Source organism: Cygnus atratus, chromosome 6, assembly GCF_013377495.2.
Source record: "Cygnus atratus isolate AKBS03 ecotype Queensland, Australia chromosome 6, CAtr_DNAZoo_HiC_assembly, whole genome shotgun sequence".
NCBI lineage: Eukaryota > Metazoa > Chordata > Aves > Anseriformes > Anatidae > Cygnus > Cygnus atratus.
The window spans coordinates 12,852,751-12,868,668 of record NC_066367.1 but is presented as its reverse complement, the minus strand read 5'-3'; the positions used below and the strand labels follow the sequence as shown (position 1 = coordinate 12,868,668).

The 15,918-nt window shown below is 40.8% G+C and overlaps 1 protein-coding gene across 1 annotated transcript in view; it reads right to left on the bottom strand.

Annotated features, from left to right (window-relative positions):
* Positions 1–15,918, bottom strand: part of PLEKHM3 (pleckstrin homology domain containing M3) — an 84,102-nt gene that overhangs the window by 31,125 nt on the left and 37,059 nt on the right. Inside the window, exons 5-6 of the mRNA XM_035569251.2 lie at positions 13,759–13,952; positions 1,601–1,664 (exon numbers count right to left, since the gene is read on the bottom strand). Of these exons, the coding sequence (XP_035425144.1) occupies positions 1,601–1,664; positions 13,759–13,952 (258 nt within the window). The remainder of the gene's footprint in view (positions 1–1,600; positions 1,665–13,758; positions 13,953–15,918) is intronic.

The window sequence follows — 15,918 nt, the reverse complement described above, 5'->3', positions numbered from 1 at the left end:
AGGATGCTAGTGTTTATCTGTCAGATACATTTTCTTACCAGGGCCCTCCCCCCCCTTCCAATCTGGTTACACTTTGACAAAAACAGGCAATCCAATTTCAAACTTGGAGCCTCTGAAATGTGGAAAACCCTCCCTAGGCTGACAACAAGGATATGGCTAGATTAAAAGGTAAATCCAATTTAACCAACCCCAGCAGAAATGGTAATCGAATTATACTGCCTCTAAATATGATAAATTTGGGGCTAGGGCCCTCAGGGGAAGAGAAGGTGTCTTGCAAACACACAAACACAAAGAAACATGCTAAATGGAACTGCTAAATCAATGGATGAATTGTGACTTCTACCCTCCCTTCTTCCCTCCCACAGAGTGCTTGATAAGCTGCTGATTGCTTCTAAAACATCTACTACCAATGTTAGGAACTGATTATGCAGCTTACAAAGCACTAGGGGCTGAGAGACAGGCCCACCAGGGAGACTGCAGCTCTGGAGTTAAGTAGCTTGCTATTTCATGGCTTGATTATTAGAGATGAGATAGCAGAACATGCTGAAAAGATGTGGAAACTGTTTTAGACCTCAGATATCTGGCCTTTTTATTCTATATATGGAATCATCTCCATTCTGTCACTTCACTAGCCAACAAAAGCCATTTTTTTTCCTGTGGTTCTGTAGCTTCCAGCTCTGAGGGAAATCTGAACTACCTCACCTTAAGGTGTCAACTGAACATCCTGAACTGACTATGCTGCCTGCTACACCCTGCAGAAAAGGCATGGTTGGACAAGGAAAACATCAGTGGAAGAAGCTTAAAATATTGTTTTACTTATCATAGACAATGGCATGAGAGCATGAACACAGATGGTGCCTAGGTCAGCTAGCACATCTTACCTCCTTGCTTCCTTCATTGCGCATCTTAGTACTACAGCACGTTCGTCCTGAATTCCCTTTCCTTTCTTTTCATCTCTTTTTGCCAAATTCTTCTTGTTTAATCTTGTATGCGATAAAACCCTGCTGTTCAGGCAGATACATTGCAAGGTGTTCACTTAGCTCAATCAACACCAACACAAAGAGACGTTTTTGCTGGCACATTCTCTCTTCCATGGCCATGTCTGTCACACCAACATTGCGCGGTATAACTTTGTGTAGCATGCTTGTTGAGGTTTTTAATTTTTTTGTTTTTGTATTGTGCTGATGCCTAACAGACTTAGTAAATAAGCATGTTGCACCAGGGACTGTACAAACCCAAATTCCTGAAGAACAATTCTTTCAAGCAAAAAAGTAAATACTACTTGTCACTACTTGTCTAAGGTCGAGCCTTAGACAAGCCTTCACTGCTCAGATAAACATTTCTCCCAGCAAAGTTCTCTTTGCGGCCTAGAGTTTTCTTTCACAGGCTCTTTCCAGCCCCATTTCAACATTGCAGCTCTAGGTTTTTACTCTTTCAACACTAAGTGATGGCCCCATTAACCCATTTTTATACCAAACCATAAACCAGAGATGGCTTGGAAGTAAGGCTACTTACATTTTGGTTAGCTAGAAGGAGGAATGTACAGTTAGCATTGAAGATCTTTAGTAAGAGAAAAGTAGAATTAGTTGAAGAAACTTACCTGCTGGAGGTCTGCCAGAGAATAAAGATGGATTTGCTGGAGAAGATACTCTCTGGGAAAGATCCTGAAAAAGAGAAGAATGGATGCATTGACATGCTTCCAAAGGATGGCTTTTTGAATTGGAAAGTCAAAAGGTTTCCTCTCTTCCCAAAAGACTGCAGAACAATATTAGAGAAGGAGCTTGTCAGAAACTGGAATTACATTCCTCTGCAAGCATCAGCAACTTTTCAACATTCCTTAAGGACACAACTCCACAAGCTCCACAATGAAAATGAATGCCATGCAGGGGCAACTGTAGGTAAGCACGTACCACAAGATTTCCAGTTGTCAAAAGATCATCCAGAGCACAGAAGGTGTTTCTGTTAAAGAATTAACCCAGTAATTACAAGTAATTCAAGGTACACATTATAAGTATTTCTGATGGGTTTTAGCCAAAGATTCCTGGCCGCTTAGAAAGCTGTAACTCAACTTCAAGTGCAATTTCTGTTTTGTTTTGTGTTGTTGTTTTTTTTTTTTAAACTGAAATAAACATATTAGGAACCATGTAAGTGCAGATAATTTTAGTTCAACATCAAGTTTACCGATATTAATGCCATTTTGCATACAGAAAATCTGTATTGGTATTGACTTCACAATGACTTATGTGACAAAAAACACAGTTTCAGGCAACACCATTATCTTCTGACAGACCTGTGCTGTAAAGCTAAATTATGGAAACTGGAATAGAGAAGAGGTGCCCTTAGGATGATTTGCAGTACAATTAACAACAGGGTTAAAGTAAAGTTACAGAGAAAAATGGACTTTGTAAAGTTAAATGGATATTAGCAAGAAAAGTTTATGAAAACCTATGCATCTGCCATAAAGATACTGGGAAGAGAGAAAGTGCATCTAACTAAAATGTCTATCTTGTGTAAACACACAGAAACACAACCAGCCAAACAGGTTTTTTTTTGTGTTTTTTTTTTTTTTTCCATCTGCATAGAACAAACTTAACACCATGCTCTGGTATCCTACAGAGAAGAGAATCACATCAGTCCTGGGGAAAAAAACAAACAAACAAACACAACCAAGTATGTGTAAAGATGAGCAACTATTTTACAATACATGTTGCTTAGAGAAGAAACTGTGAACTCAGTTTCTATGTTACCATCATGCAGTTTCAAGGTAAAATAGAAACAAAATTCATGATCTTACTAAACATATGAACAAAGCTTTGACGAAGATCAGTTTGTAAAGGTAGAACTGAATGAAAAGACAGACTACTGGACAGGTACAAAAACACCTCACGGTACTGAAAGGTTGACATGAACTTACTCTTAATATAAGATTAATGAGAAACTACAGAGGAACTCAAAAAAATTTAGAAGCTGGGACAACATTAGTTAGCTAAACCACCAATCAGCAGGGCCAATAATATCAACTGCAATCATTAACAAATCACTGAATCTAAGAAATAATGGAAGCAATCTGGTTCGTTCTGCTCTTAGCAGTTTTCTTAACTATTTTAAGCTGATGCTTTCAACGTTGTCTCGGAGGGACTTTTCACTGCTGTTGAAGTGAGTGGCGTGAAGCCCCATCCTCCTTTTTGTACTTTTGAAAAAAAAATAAGCTTTATCAGGCTGGGAGAGGAAGAGTCCTGCAAGCAAGGCACTGACAACTGGGTACTGCCAATTTCATGGCAATCTTCTGGAGCAACACTATGCCCTTGCTCCTTCTGACTCACCAAACACATCTGCCCTACCCACCCAATTCTCAGCTGCAGTCTCTCTGGGATACTGCATTTCCCCCCTTCAGTTCTGTACGCTATGCCATTGCTCCATTAAAGATGATTGCGTTGCATTGGCTCTGCTGCTGCATCACGCCTTCATAATACATTTGGCACAATGTCAAAGACAGCTAGAAAACAGTCAAAATCCAGGTATCAGACAACATGTGACATTGAGCTTCCTCATTTGCACATAGAAAATTATTAAAATTGATTGCTAAGGAGTCAACTCTGAACAGCATTTTGAAGCTATTAGCATTTTTCAGCTCTGATAGAATTTCTCTCATTAAAATTTCCCCATCATTCTCCCCTGATCACACAGGCAGGCACTAAACAGCATGGTAGCTTTGCCAGGAACTCTATTATTTGCTGACGCCCTTACAGCACTATTAAGGAAAATAATTAGCTAATGAAAGATTTCCTTTTTCAGGCTACAGAAAGTCTGTAGCCTGAATAGCTTATAAGGCAGAAACTGTAAATGACTAATATCAATGACTAATATCACGTTCCCCTGCCTTCAAGGACTGCATTTTATTTCCTGCAAGTTCTAACTCCTATAAAGTGTGCCGATGAAGAGCAAACCCAGGACCAAGCAACCACCTTTGTCAGGGAGGTCTCAGCCAGCACAGGCCCTGGTGAGTCTTGCTCTCCCTGTATCCACCTCTCTGGCCCTGAAACATATTAGCTTGCAGTAGCAGTTCTGCAGACCCAGCATCCAATATTCCTCCTCCCTTCTAAATCTATTTCCAGGAAAAGAAGTCGACACCGCCTTCCCAGTCTTATGTAAGGCACAGGTACACACACAGACGGATGGCACTCCAGTGAGAGGAACACCTATTTGCATTGCTATGGAACCTGAGGCATGAAAAGACCCTCAGTAAGTAAGGCTGATGGGGCTTCAGATTTGCAGTCCTTTTATTGACTCAAAAATTACAATTCTTTGGTTGTGGTGGGCCACAGAAAAACAGCTGAGCAGCTAGAACTTGCATCAATAACAGCGTTTGCAAAATTTGTTATGAAGCAACTGGACTAGTCCCTGTGCAGAACTCGTGAAGCCACCTTCCCAGAATGGATCTGCTTATCACCAGTGTTATCAGCCTCTAGTGGGTGGGGAACAAGAGCACAAAAGGCACCAGCATATCAGGCTCAAATGCATATATATTAAAAAAAAAAAAAAAAGCACACTATAAACCAGAAGTAAATCAGTTGGGGCAGGAAATCCATGCAGACTAAGCAGTCCAGTGAACAAGAAAATGAACACCACCTGGTTTCTACTGCCTTGCCTGTCCATACAGGTTTTCTGAAACTACTGCAGTGATGGTGTATATAAAATATTTTTCAGTAGGGGCACACAGGAATAATTCAATGTCTCTTGCTTCTTGACTCAAGACACCTTTTCCTATGCAGCTGGTAGGAACTTGAAGTCTTTGCCATCTCCACCCTCTGCCAATAGCGATTGAAATTGGCCATAGGAAACCAAAGACAGAGCACAGCAGGTGAGACAGGGTTCTCAAAACCACTGTGCTACTGCATTAGCATCTGGACAAAGTACTACATGGCAATCATATCAACTTAAAAACACTTTTTTATCTAAAAAAATTAACATAGACTGCGAGCAGGCTGGGATAACTACACTTATAAACAATTCACTAGAAAATATATCTTTACTTTTTGCATAAGAAGGAGCTTTGAACATGCTAGTGTTAATTTAAGGCCTTTATCCAAAAAGACTAAAACATATGCTTGCATTTGGTGCTCTAAGTTTTCCCCTTGATATAAAGGTCCTTTACAAACACCAAATGGGAAACCTCTGATAAGTCATTTAAAAGCAAAATAAAAGATGTCAGTTTTGTAAATCTTTTGATTGATGCTCTATAAGGAACTGGATTTTTTTTTTTAAGTTGGTCAATTAGAAGCATTCAATAAGCAGTGTCCCTTCAGTCAAATCTTAAAGCACAGAAAAAAACTGGAGTGAGTTAGGCAGAGGTCAAATGCAAGATGTTAGGACTCATCACAATAAAAACTCAAACTTGTGATGCTTCAGAATGTGACCTGTGACCCCTGAGAGGCAAATGGTATCAAGCACACGTCCCACTAAAAGCACCTCCTAAGCTTTCACGAGGTCTGGAAACTCCCAGCCCAGTTTCATCATTGATGCAAAACAGAACAGTTGTGAGTCACACGACTGCTGTGCTGTAAACCCTGGCTACCAGTCAGATTTAAGTCTGCAGTGAACAAACTAAGTTCAATGCTAACCAGCCCTTTAGCTTTGCCAACTCCCATAAACAATGAAATCCAAAGTCCTAATGGTTAAAGGTTTCTAAATTGCTTTATTGGAGTGTGCTAGAAACAAGAGCAATCTATCCAAGCAGGATAGAAACCCACCATCCGAGACTCTGGGTCCAACTAAAACAGAGAATTGAACATTCTCAGTTTGTGATTATTATTTCTTGTTTGATATACATTGTAGTCTAAAGCACAACCTTCAGGCAAGATAGAGCCAGAAATTTCATCCGTTCCCTTTCAGAGGATCTTATCAGGTAAGTATTTGCACAAACAAAGGTTATCTTTTAGTGTCCTCCTGCAAACAGAATCACTGATAAGACTTTGCTTTTTGCATTTGGACAAAGTGTGTAGTCATGGTGCTTTGTTAGCACTAAGTAATTGCTCTGCATTTAAAGCCTGTTTATCATCAGCTTGGGTAATTTTTCTCCAATGGGTTAAATACCCTGACAGCTCTGCTAAGGCTACAACCAATTAATCTGCCCAAGCCTGACACTATAACCAAAGTACAAACGTGATAAGCAAAGCGAACTCTTCTTTTTGCACCACAATCAAAAGAAAACCAGTTAGCTGGCAGGTGGGCACAATCAAGTCTCTTGTACCACAAAGCCTGTTGAAAACGGTGACGGGGGCGGGGAGGGAAGGGGAAGCTGGCACCACGATTTCATGTGCCAGCCAGGAGTGTCTTGTTTGACCAGGTTGAGAATTGTATGACTGAGCTCTGACTCACGGGAGATGCAGATGCACCGGTCTAGCACACAGCCACAGTCAGATGTCCTCTCCACCCCTTTGCAGGAAGCTGCTACACCCATAGCTGGCACAGCACCACAGATACCAAGTCCATTTCCTCAGCCAGCACAGTTCATATCCTGGCACTGCAACTTAAACCACGAACAACTTACTTTTAAGCTACTGCACCAGCTGACAGGCAAGCACATGCTGCTTTCCACTGTTCCCGCTAGACTGAACACATTTTTTTACCCCTGAACGAGAGGGAACAGAACTTCTCAAATCCCTGCAGCGTGCACTGCCAACAGCTGTGGTTGTGTGTGTAGTACACAGGAGGAGCAGCACACGCTCTGATCTTGTTGACAGCATCTCAATTTTTTCGGAGTTACTATTTGATTTTTAAGAAGTAGAGAGGGATGTAAGTGACTTGCCAGTAATGCCGAATATATGTGGCAGGGTAACAACATCTCTTGCTAGGTTTTCTCTTGCAATTCACTTGACATTAATTTCAGTTAGAGAACAGCAACGCAGATGAGGGGAAAAAGGTAGGATCCTTTTCCAGTGTTTCTAATTCATATAGTTTGATTCAAGCTTTTGATATACCACATTTCCTTGGAAAACCCAGCTACTGAAAGGTGGGAGAGGAGAACTCCAACATTCCAGTCAAATCAAAAACTTACTCAGGGAAGTGGAGCCCTGGGAAACCTGGTGATTCAGAAGTCAAAAGGTAATAATACATTAATAAAATAAAAATAGTAATGCATTTTGAAAGGCACCGCTTATTTAATTCTTGAAGTGTTTACATCAGATGAATGATTTTTTCCCCTAATGATAGGTGTTTGGTAAAAAAGCATTTGTGAACCATTTCAATTTTGTGAGGTATGAACACTCTTCTGGTTATGTTCTGGGAGCAGCCGTTCCCTGAATAACTTCAGCCCACACTAAGTGCTAGATTTATTATCAAGCACGTCCAGGTAAAGTAGTGTTTCATGCCATTACAAAATGCCCAATGAGCATCCCTAAGACAGTTACTCTCATCGTTCATCAGCAATCCTGAACCAGGATATAAGCTTCCAACTAAAATGCAGTGCACAAAGTCTCTCTTTATTCTGAAATTACTTCTGTAAGTCTGTGGTAACATTGTGAAAGGCAAGAATTACTACAAATCAAACTCAGGAATCAGATACCACTGACACTAAAAGCAGGATGCATAAAATTAGTTAAGAGGCACACAGTTTCATCTTGAAATCAAAATAGCTTAGATCCCTCAATTAACCTGAAATGAAATGAAATGAAGAAAATGTTCTCTGTTCTTGTCAGGTATATTTCTGAATCCTTGCAGTTTGCTGCTGCAAGTTCTGATATAAAAACACAGGAATGAAAATGGTAATATTTAATAGTAGCATCCATAGGTAATATTTTATGTGACATCCACAATTAACAGGAACTTTTTAAATCAGTGTACTATTTTTAAAAGTAACCCAGCCTCAAAAAAAGAATGAAAACTACCATTTTGACAATGTCTAATATTACTGATCTATTTGACAAGGAGGTGCAGATGTGCCCCTAGACCAGAAAATGCTAACACGAACCTGAAGACCCACTGGAAAACCTATCACATATGCCCTGGCACGCTCCTCAGCTGCATGCCTACCATGGTAGCGCACTGACTTGTGCTTTAATCTACCCTTGGCTTAAACACACTGTAGAGTACTGCCTGCGCCCATGGCTGCTCTGGCACACCTCATTGCTCCAGCTGTTACCTCTAGCTGAAATGAAAGCTCATAGAGGGCTCCATTCTGAGCCCTCTATAGTTTTAGCCAAGTGCTTTTTATGATGTTAACTTGGAAGGAGCCTGAAAACGCAGTCACTTCTTCAAAAATACAAGAATTGAAGCAAAGAGGTGGTGTGTTTGTAAGAGCTCCACAAACAGGACATGCTTGATGTTACCTAGTACAATGACCACATAGATGCAGTATCAATATAAAACAACAAGTGGCACATGCATACTTTTCTGCATTTGTTTTCTCACCTTTCTTCACTTCTAGATGTTGTTTGGTCTTAAGACCGGATCTTCTCAGGATATCCAGATATCCTCTTTAAATGCAATTCTTTCCCTCCTTTCCAATTACCTGTGCAAAACATTTTTTTTGTTGTTGGTGGTGGTCTCTCTTAACTCAAGAGCCCTGTGCTATTAAATCACATCATTCTTTTCCTGCTCGAACTTTCTTTGTACAGTCTACTGCTTTCACAAGCTGTGTCTTTGTGCTCTTCCTTTGGGATTTTCCACTCTTCAAATGGCCTACCTATTGCAGAGAAAATGTAGAAAAACACTCCTTTGACAGTCTGAATATGACTTAATGACCTTCTGTTGTCCTTGGCCTGAAAGATGACCTGCCATAGCCCCAACTTCATGTATGTGAGGTATTTGGTGGTATAGTGATTGCATAAGATCAATCGGGAATCCTGTGATGTGTTTAGACAGGTTCCCCAATTGCCACACAAATATTTTGAAAGTAATCTACCCCTGTGTCAGAAGTGATATGTCTACGGCCACACTGTAGGAAGTGACAGGACTCTATTGTTCAGCATGACTGAATTTGGGCTTGTTCTGCTTCATTCTGACAGACCAGCAGGCTCAGCCAGGACCACACGTCTGCAGCACTAAAAGTGTACCTTTAACTTCCTCCTGCAACAGAAAGCTCTAATTTGGTCTTTTATTTTAACACACTAAGAAATACATCCAGCACTGGAGTTCTGCTAGGCAGGACCAATACATTGCTGTTCTGGAGATGACAGGAGACAACAAGTAACGTCTATGGGAAGTTTTCCCATATAGTTTCTCATCACCGTACAGAATGTCTGCTTACAGAGAAAGGGCACTGGGATGAGCACTTATGTACAGGGGAATCTGTTGCAGAGAATCTTACCTCATGCCACTGCTATCTGTCTGTAATATCTGGGCTAGCAACACTTAGACTGCAAGTTTAGGTCTGTAACTGAGAGAGCAGAGAGCCCAGACAGAGCTCCAAGGTTGACCTAAGTTACCTTACACTACAGTAGACATGGAAATACCTTGAAGATTTCCAATAAAACCACTTTGGCAATACTTTGACCTGAAAAGCCTTCAACCATGGCAAGAACAGATGAAGACAGACTACAGCATAGAAACACATTGTTAGTGTGTCTCATGCCTAGAGGCTAAATGGAGAGAGCAAAACCAGAGTAAGACTTGCACCATTCTTCACAGCTTCATGGAATAACTTAACCAATCATTTAGTGGACGTGGTGATTCTTGCTCCCTTCCTAGCTATCAATTTTAACAACTCAATCTTGTTTCCTTGTGCCATTTAGTCATTATTCTTCAATCAGCAGGCTGAGGTGGGATTTGCACAGCTCCACTTGTATTAATTCTATGTTGGCTCTAGGTTTTGGTCTTGTACGCTTCAGTCTGAACAGCATCCACATAAGCAAGACAACCAAAACAAGAGAGAACTTGTCGAGTAAAGACATTCGAGGCAAATTATGTCTGTTGCAATGTTGAAGTGACAGCCACAGCAAACTAGGCATAACAACATCCCTTGTAAAACAGGGTGCTCACCAACAGGCTCAGAGTCTTAACTGGCTAATCTCTGCAAAACGCTGCCAATATGCACTGGTGGAGGGCCTTATTTCTCCTCTCAGTCAAGTCTGGTTTCCTTTATTTTTTGTAAATATAAAGAGTTTAGAATCCAGTGGAGCAGTAGGTGAAAACTAATCATTATAACTGATGAAGACCACTGTTACTGTAAGCCTTCTAGCTACTTTTAGGATTTCTTCCACTTCTTTTCCTTTCTTCCTTTTTTCTTCCTTTCTTTCTAGTCACTTGCTTCTTCGAAGTTCATGCTGTGGTTCAGCCCCAAGTTCCCTGCTAGATGCCAAGTTTCATGAAGTTCCCAAAGTACCTATCTATGCACACCAGGCATTATAAATAACATTTCCACATTTAAACCAACTGGATCCTGAGCTAACCTGGTTTATAGCCATCTGGAATTCTTCAGAAAAAGGGACTTGTAAGCACTGTAAACAGTTTTGTCTTCCCAGAGGACACCAAGAGTTTCCAACTTCATTGCCATCTTCGTTTTGTGATCTGGGTTCAAGAGCAAGGTATAGATTTAAAGATGATGATAATGCAAATAGTATTAATAAAAGAAACCTCAGAGTGATCTGCTTTTCCCTAATAAGGCAGGCTCTATCAGTGTCCCAAAGGCAGCAAGGTGCCAATACAATTAATCAGTCTGTTTTTAGTTCTCCCTAGACAGCAATATTAACAGTTTGTTTCAGTCTGTTTATACGGGTCTGACAGGTCTTCAAGATGCTGTGTTCACTTGCTTGTGATTAATAGTCATTCACATACTAAGGTGAAGACCAAGCAGAAAAAGAATGTTTTTAGAGCTGGACAGATAACTGCATTCTCTCCCCCCGCCTTTCATTTCTAACTCGGAAACAGTACTAAATTTAGGAATGCTGTCTCACCATATCGTTTATAAACTCCTCCTTCTCTTGCAACTTGCCCATGTGAGAACCAAAGGGAATTTTAGGTCCTTTATTTTCTTCATTTACTTGTCAGTTGCACTCTGCAAGGCCATTACATTTATAGTGAGGGTCTGCATGCTGTGATACTACACATATAAAGCGAAGCCATTGGGACCAGTCTAGAGCAAGGAATAATCGCTTCCTAGAAAAGGGCTTTTCTTCCCTTCCATCTCTGCAAACCTCTTTCAGGAGATCCGAGGAATCAACCGAGCACCAAAACTCACTCCAACAGAATTTACAGTCTGAGAAGGAGCTGGACTCTAAGGTGCGTTTTGTGCTTTTAAAACATTCCTTCATTGCCTTTTACAGCACTTTTAACAAGTCCAACCAACGTGGAGATGCTTTCCTTGTACAAAATCAATGCCTCAACATTCTCGCCCTTCTTGCGCTGGGGGTCCTTCTCTCTACCACAGAAAGTTTTAATGTGAGACAGCGAAGGAACCCTTAGATAAGAAAAGGAAGAATCATCTTGCTTCATCTCCCCTCCTGACATTTTGGGTGTTTGTTTCTGATACAGAGAGCAAGCCTCCAGTAGCACCCAGCCAATACATCAGTAAATACAACCACCCAGCTACAGCCACCAAACAGGAGGAGGAGGAGGACTTGATGAACCTTGTTGGTCCCTTCCAACTTAGGATATTCTATGATTTTCACTCAGATGGTGGTGAGGCACTGGAACAGGTTGCCCAGAGAGGTTGTGGATGCCTCATCCCTGGAGATGTTCAAGACCAGGTTAGATGATCCCCTAGCGTGTGGCATCCCTGCCCATGGCAGGGGGGTTGGAACTAGATGATCTTTAAAGTCCCTTCCAACCCAAACCATTGATTCTATGATATTTGCACACACTGATACTACTTCTCCCTTTTTTCCTAAGCAGAGGTGGTGTTAAATGCTTACCATATTTTAATGATTTCTCTCTCTCTCTCTCTCTCTCTCTCTCTCCCAAGTCCACCACTTCAAGAAAATATCACACGCAGATTTCTGTGTTAATTTTTGTCTGTTCTCTCTTCTGTCCATTTCCTGAGCATTTGTCAACTCTCCTTTTTGGAGGAAAATTTCTGGGCTCCTTCTTTGTCTTGGTTTCTTTATTAACTCTTCATTTCTTTATATCCTTTCCCTATCATCTCCTTCCCTCAGCTCTAGCTCTTCAAGTCTCCTCCTTCTCCTGGCCTTCTGTCATCCCTTTGTCTCTAGTTCATTGATTTCTCTGTTTAGACCTCCTTTGATCTTTTTTCTTTCATTCTCATACCCAAGTCCCTTCAGTCTCTTCTGCCTCCTCCTGTCTATTTTAATCAGCGCATTCTTTTCTTCAGCATTAATCAGAAGGCATAATTCCCTTTCTGCCACTTTTCCTGAAGAGCAACATTCACAAATCTTGTTCCCCTTTTAGTTTTATTGCAGTCAAAGATGAAGGCATAGGAAAAATTATTATAGCTAAAGAGCAAGACAGCTCTGCATGATAATACTATCTTCTTCAGTAACAGAAAAAGCATCCTAATTTTTAAAATGCTGCAAGCTACCCTATCAAGTAATGGGAACTGAGCAGTAAGACACACAAACACATACTGACAACCCAGTGGGTCTGATACAAGAACTCAGTAGTGCTCTCTCCAGAAACCTGCTGCTACATCCTTCTCTTTGTTGTTTTTGAGGTAGTTACTCAAAGCAATGACACAGGTTATCCGCTGAATAGCAGACTTCACCTCACTCCTCACCTGGGATAATAGTTCAGTCTCCTGTTCCTCTCACAGAATTCAGGTCCCCCAACCCTAAAACATCATGCTCAAAACACAGTCACTGATGACACCTGCCTTCTTGTCCTTTGGCAGCTCATAATTTCAAAACACAGGCTTTCCTATTTGTGGATTTGTCTTACAAAAGCTTACAGATGCATTAACGACTGAGTCAGATGCTTGCACGTGGAACCACTCACCTCACAGCATTGCATAGGCAGAGCTATCTCCCCAACCCTTTAGGAGAACCATGCAAAAGTAACTTGGCTTTTTTAATGTCACAGTCATGGCATGATGGTCTTAAGAAGACTGTTCATTTTTATCTTGTTAGAGAAATGCTGCAGCAGCTGAACGGACTTCCAAAATGAAGTTCACTTTTTATGAAACTCCTGCTTTCACTGAGGAAAACTCAGAACTCAATAGGAAACACCTTCTGCTGTGTTGTGACCAGTATTTTCCAGTAAAAAAAACACTCAGCACAGCCATGTAATGGATGGAAAAGATGGTGGCTGGGCAAGAACATGACTGCTCTAGTACCACGTAATTCACAAGTTGGGTCACTCGCTAGGGGACTGCATCCCCCTTTACGTTTCTATGACATAATATCACAGAGGAGAGCAAAAGTGCTCAAAAGCTGTTTGATTCCAGCCTCTCTCATGCTTTCACATACCGTGAGCTAGTTCAAAGGTGCTGACAGGGGCTACTATACTGTGAGTACTTGAAAGCCAGATGCTGTGGCAAGGAGCATGAGGTATCATATCTGACTAAAAATACGCGGGCACAGTCAAGAAGTCTGAGCATCAGTAAAGGATACTCAACATAATGTGTAACCTCTGAGGTAACAGTTGTCAAGAACAACTGTATAGACCCTATAAAATCTACTAGAAACATTTTTTTTTGGCAGTAGATATTCCAGCTGCCCAGGGAAGTCCAATACAAGCCATACATGCACAACATCTTTCTAAATGGGTAATGTCTTCAGGACTAGATCATGAGAACAAAAAAAAAAAAGTGACAAGACAAGGAAACTACATCCCTGTACTGCATGTTTTCTGTGGTTCTGCGGTTCTTACCTTCTACGCAAATCTTCAGCCACTGCTGCTCTGCAGCTGAACAAATAGGCTCGCAGAGATTTTAGCTGCTGTCTCAGGCGGACAATGGTTGCCAGAGGTTCAGCGTGCTTATACAACATGGGATTTTCCTGCTGAATATCAATCAATGGCTCCTCATACACATATTCCAAGAACTCTTTGGCTTGCTTTGATACCTGAAAAACAAAACAACCAATTTAGATGGGCGTTCCTCCCAAATCTTTTAAGCGGATCTTCCCTTCTGTGATTCGTCAGCCATTCTCTGCATTTGAAATCTTATTCCATTACCAACTGCAGATGAAAACAGAGCTGAGAGAGAGCCAACTGTCCCTGCTCATAGCTAATTCAAACTTCATCAAGCCCATCAAAGTTGAGTGCATGAGATAATTGCTTACTTACCCAAAGTACAGTGATATTTGCAGCCACATATTTTCACTGCAGGGTAACATAGCTTACTAGATTTTTTTTTTAATGTCTAAAAACTGTAATCATCAAGTTTCTTCCCTGTTAATATTTTTGTGTTTGTGGGCTACTTTCTTTTTGGCAAGAAACAAGTGATTGAGTAAGTGCCAAGGCACAACACTGGAAAAAGAAACACGTACACTGCAAATCCAGTCATACTGTGCTGTCACAGGATACAGAATTCCAGTACAAATTTCTATACCCATTTGTTTCATGCTCAGCCAATATGGCTAAAATAATGTAAAAAGAAAATAATCGGAAGCACATCTATCAAGGTGTTTTTTTTGTTTTTTTTTTTTGTTTTTTTATACAGATAAATACAGCTGGGTTTTACTGGTATTACTCATTTGCAACGTTTCATCTGCAATAAATTCTTCTTAGGCCATTTTCATCATAGTGCTCTGTTCTATCTCTACCTGCAAAGTGCTACCGTAATCCTGATAAACTAGTGGGACTCTTATTCCCACTAGAAAAGATGCTCCTATTTTCTGAGGTGAGATGACCAAATTCCCACTCATTCTTAATTTCTGCATTTCATCACAGCTGGAAAAGAGATGGTGGGATTGCCTGAAATGAGCTGTAAATCACTCGAAACCGTGCTATACAAATACTATGTGTTCCACAATTCAGTTAGTCCTCCTGGACCTTTAAACTAGTATTTACACTGAGTTGAGGGAGGGATTAATTAGGTTAACTGTACTACTTTTTATGAAGTTAACAAAGAGAGAAAGGGCACATCATAGCCTCTTGAGATATAGGATGTCATTTCCTTTCTGGTGGTGTAAGGTAGGAAGTAGGCAAAAGAAATATGCATCCTTATAAATAGCACCGCTTCCAGTAACAGCGGGTTACTAACTATTCACAGGGGAAGCTAGCCCTAAATGTAACCTTTCCACAACACATAAATTAACATATAATAAATAATGCCAAGGACAGCCTTACCACCAATAACTACACAGATAATAAGCTGCATAATTTTAAATACATCAGATCATAACCCCACAGATTCCCCAGGTCCTGAAGCTGTATTAAACAGCTCACTCCTTTCTATAAAACATTCCACTCGTTTCTTTTTCTTTTTCCAAAACAACGCATATACAAGGAATTGTGCAGTCTGAATGGACACACAGGTGACATGCTGTGTAAGGAGCAGCTCAGGCAACTTGGATTTTATAGACCCAAACCTTACAAACTCCAAATATGTCACATTTTTGAACACTGGCAATGTTGAAGTTTTATTAGACATGCTAATTGAAGTGCGCAAGAGACCACAGTCAAACAACTACTTTCAAACTGCTTTTATAATCATTAAAACTATTTGGCTGCAATATCTCAGCCATCTCCTGATAACCATGGCATCTACAGTAAATATTATTCATCTTTCACTGATGAGAAAATTAAGCTACATATGCAGTGATTCCCTAGGAGGCCCATGGTACAGCGAGTACCACCTCCCACCAGGAAGAGCAGGTGCTCAGCATAGCCTGGGTAGTCTTAGTGATGGGCTCCTCATGCACCTGCCCTGCTGCCTCAGAAGCCAGCAAGAGGGGATTATTGTCTCAGTGCTACATCCGTGCCTGTGCACACTGGTACCCCTGTACAAGGGAACTCTCCTGAGTCTGCAGTGTACCAAAAAAAAAAAAAAAAAGCCAGAACTGCAGACACCTGAGTGACTCTGCA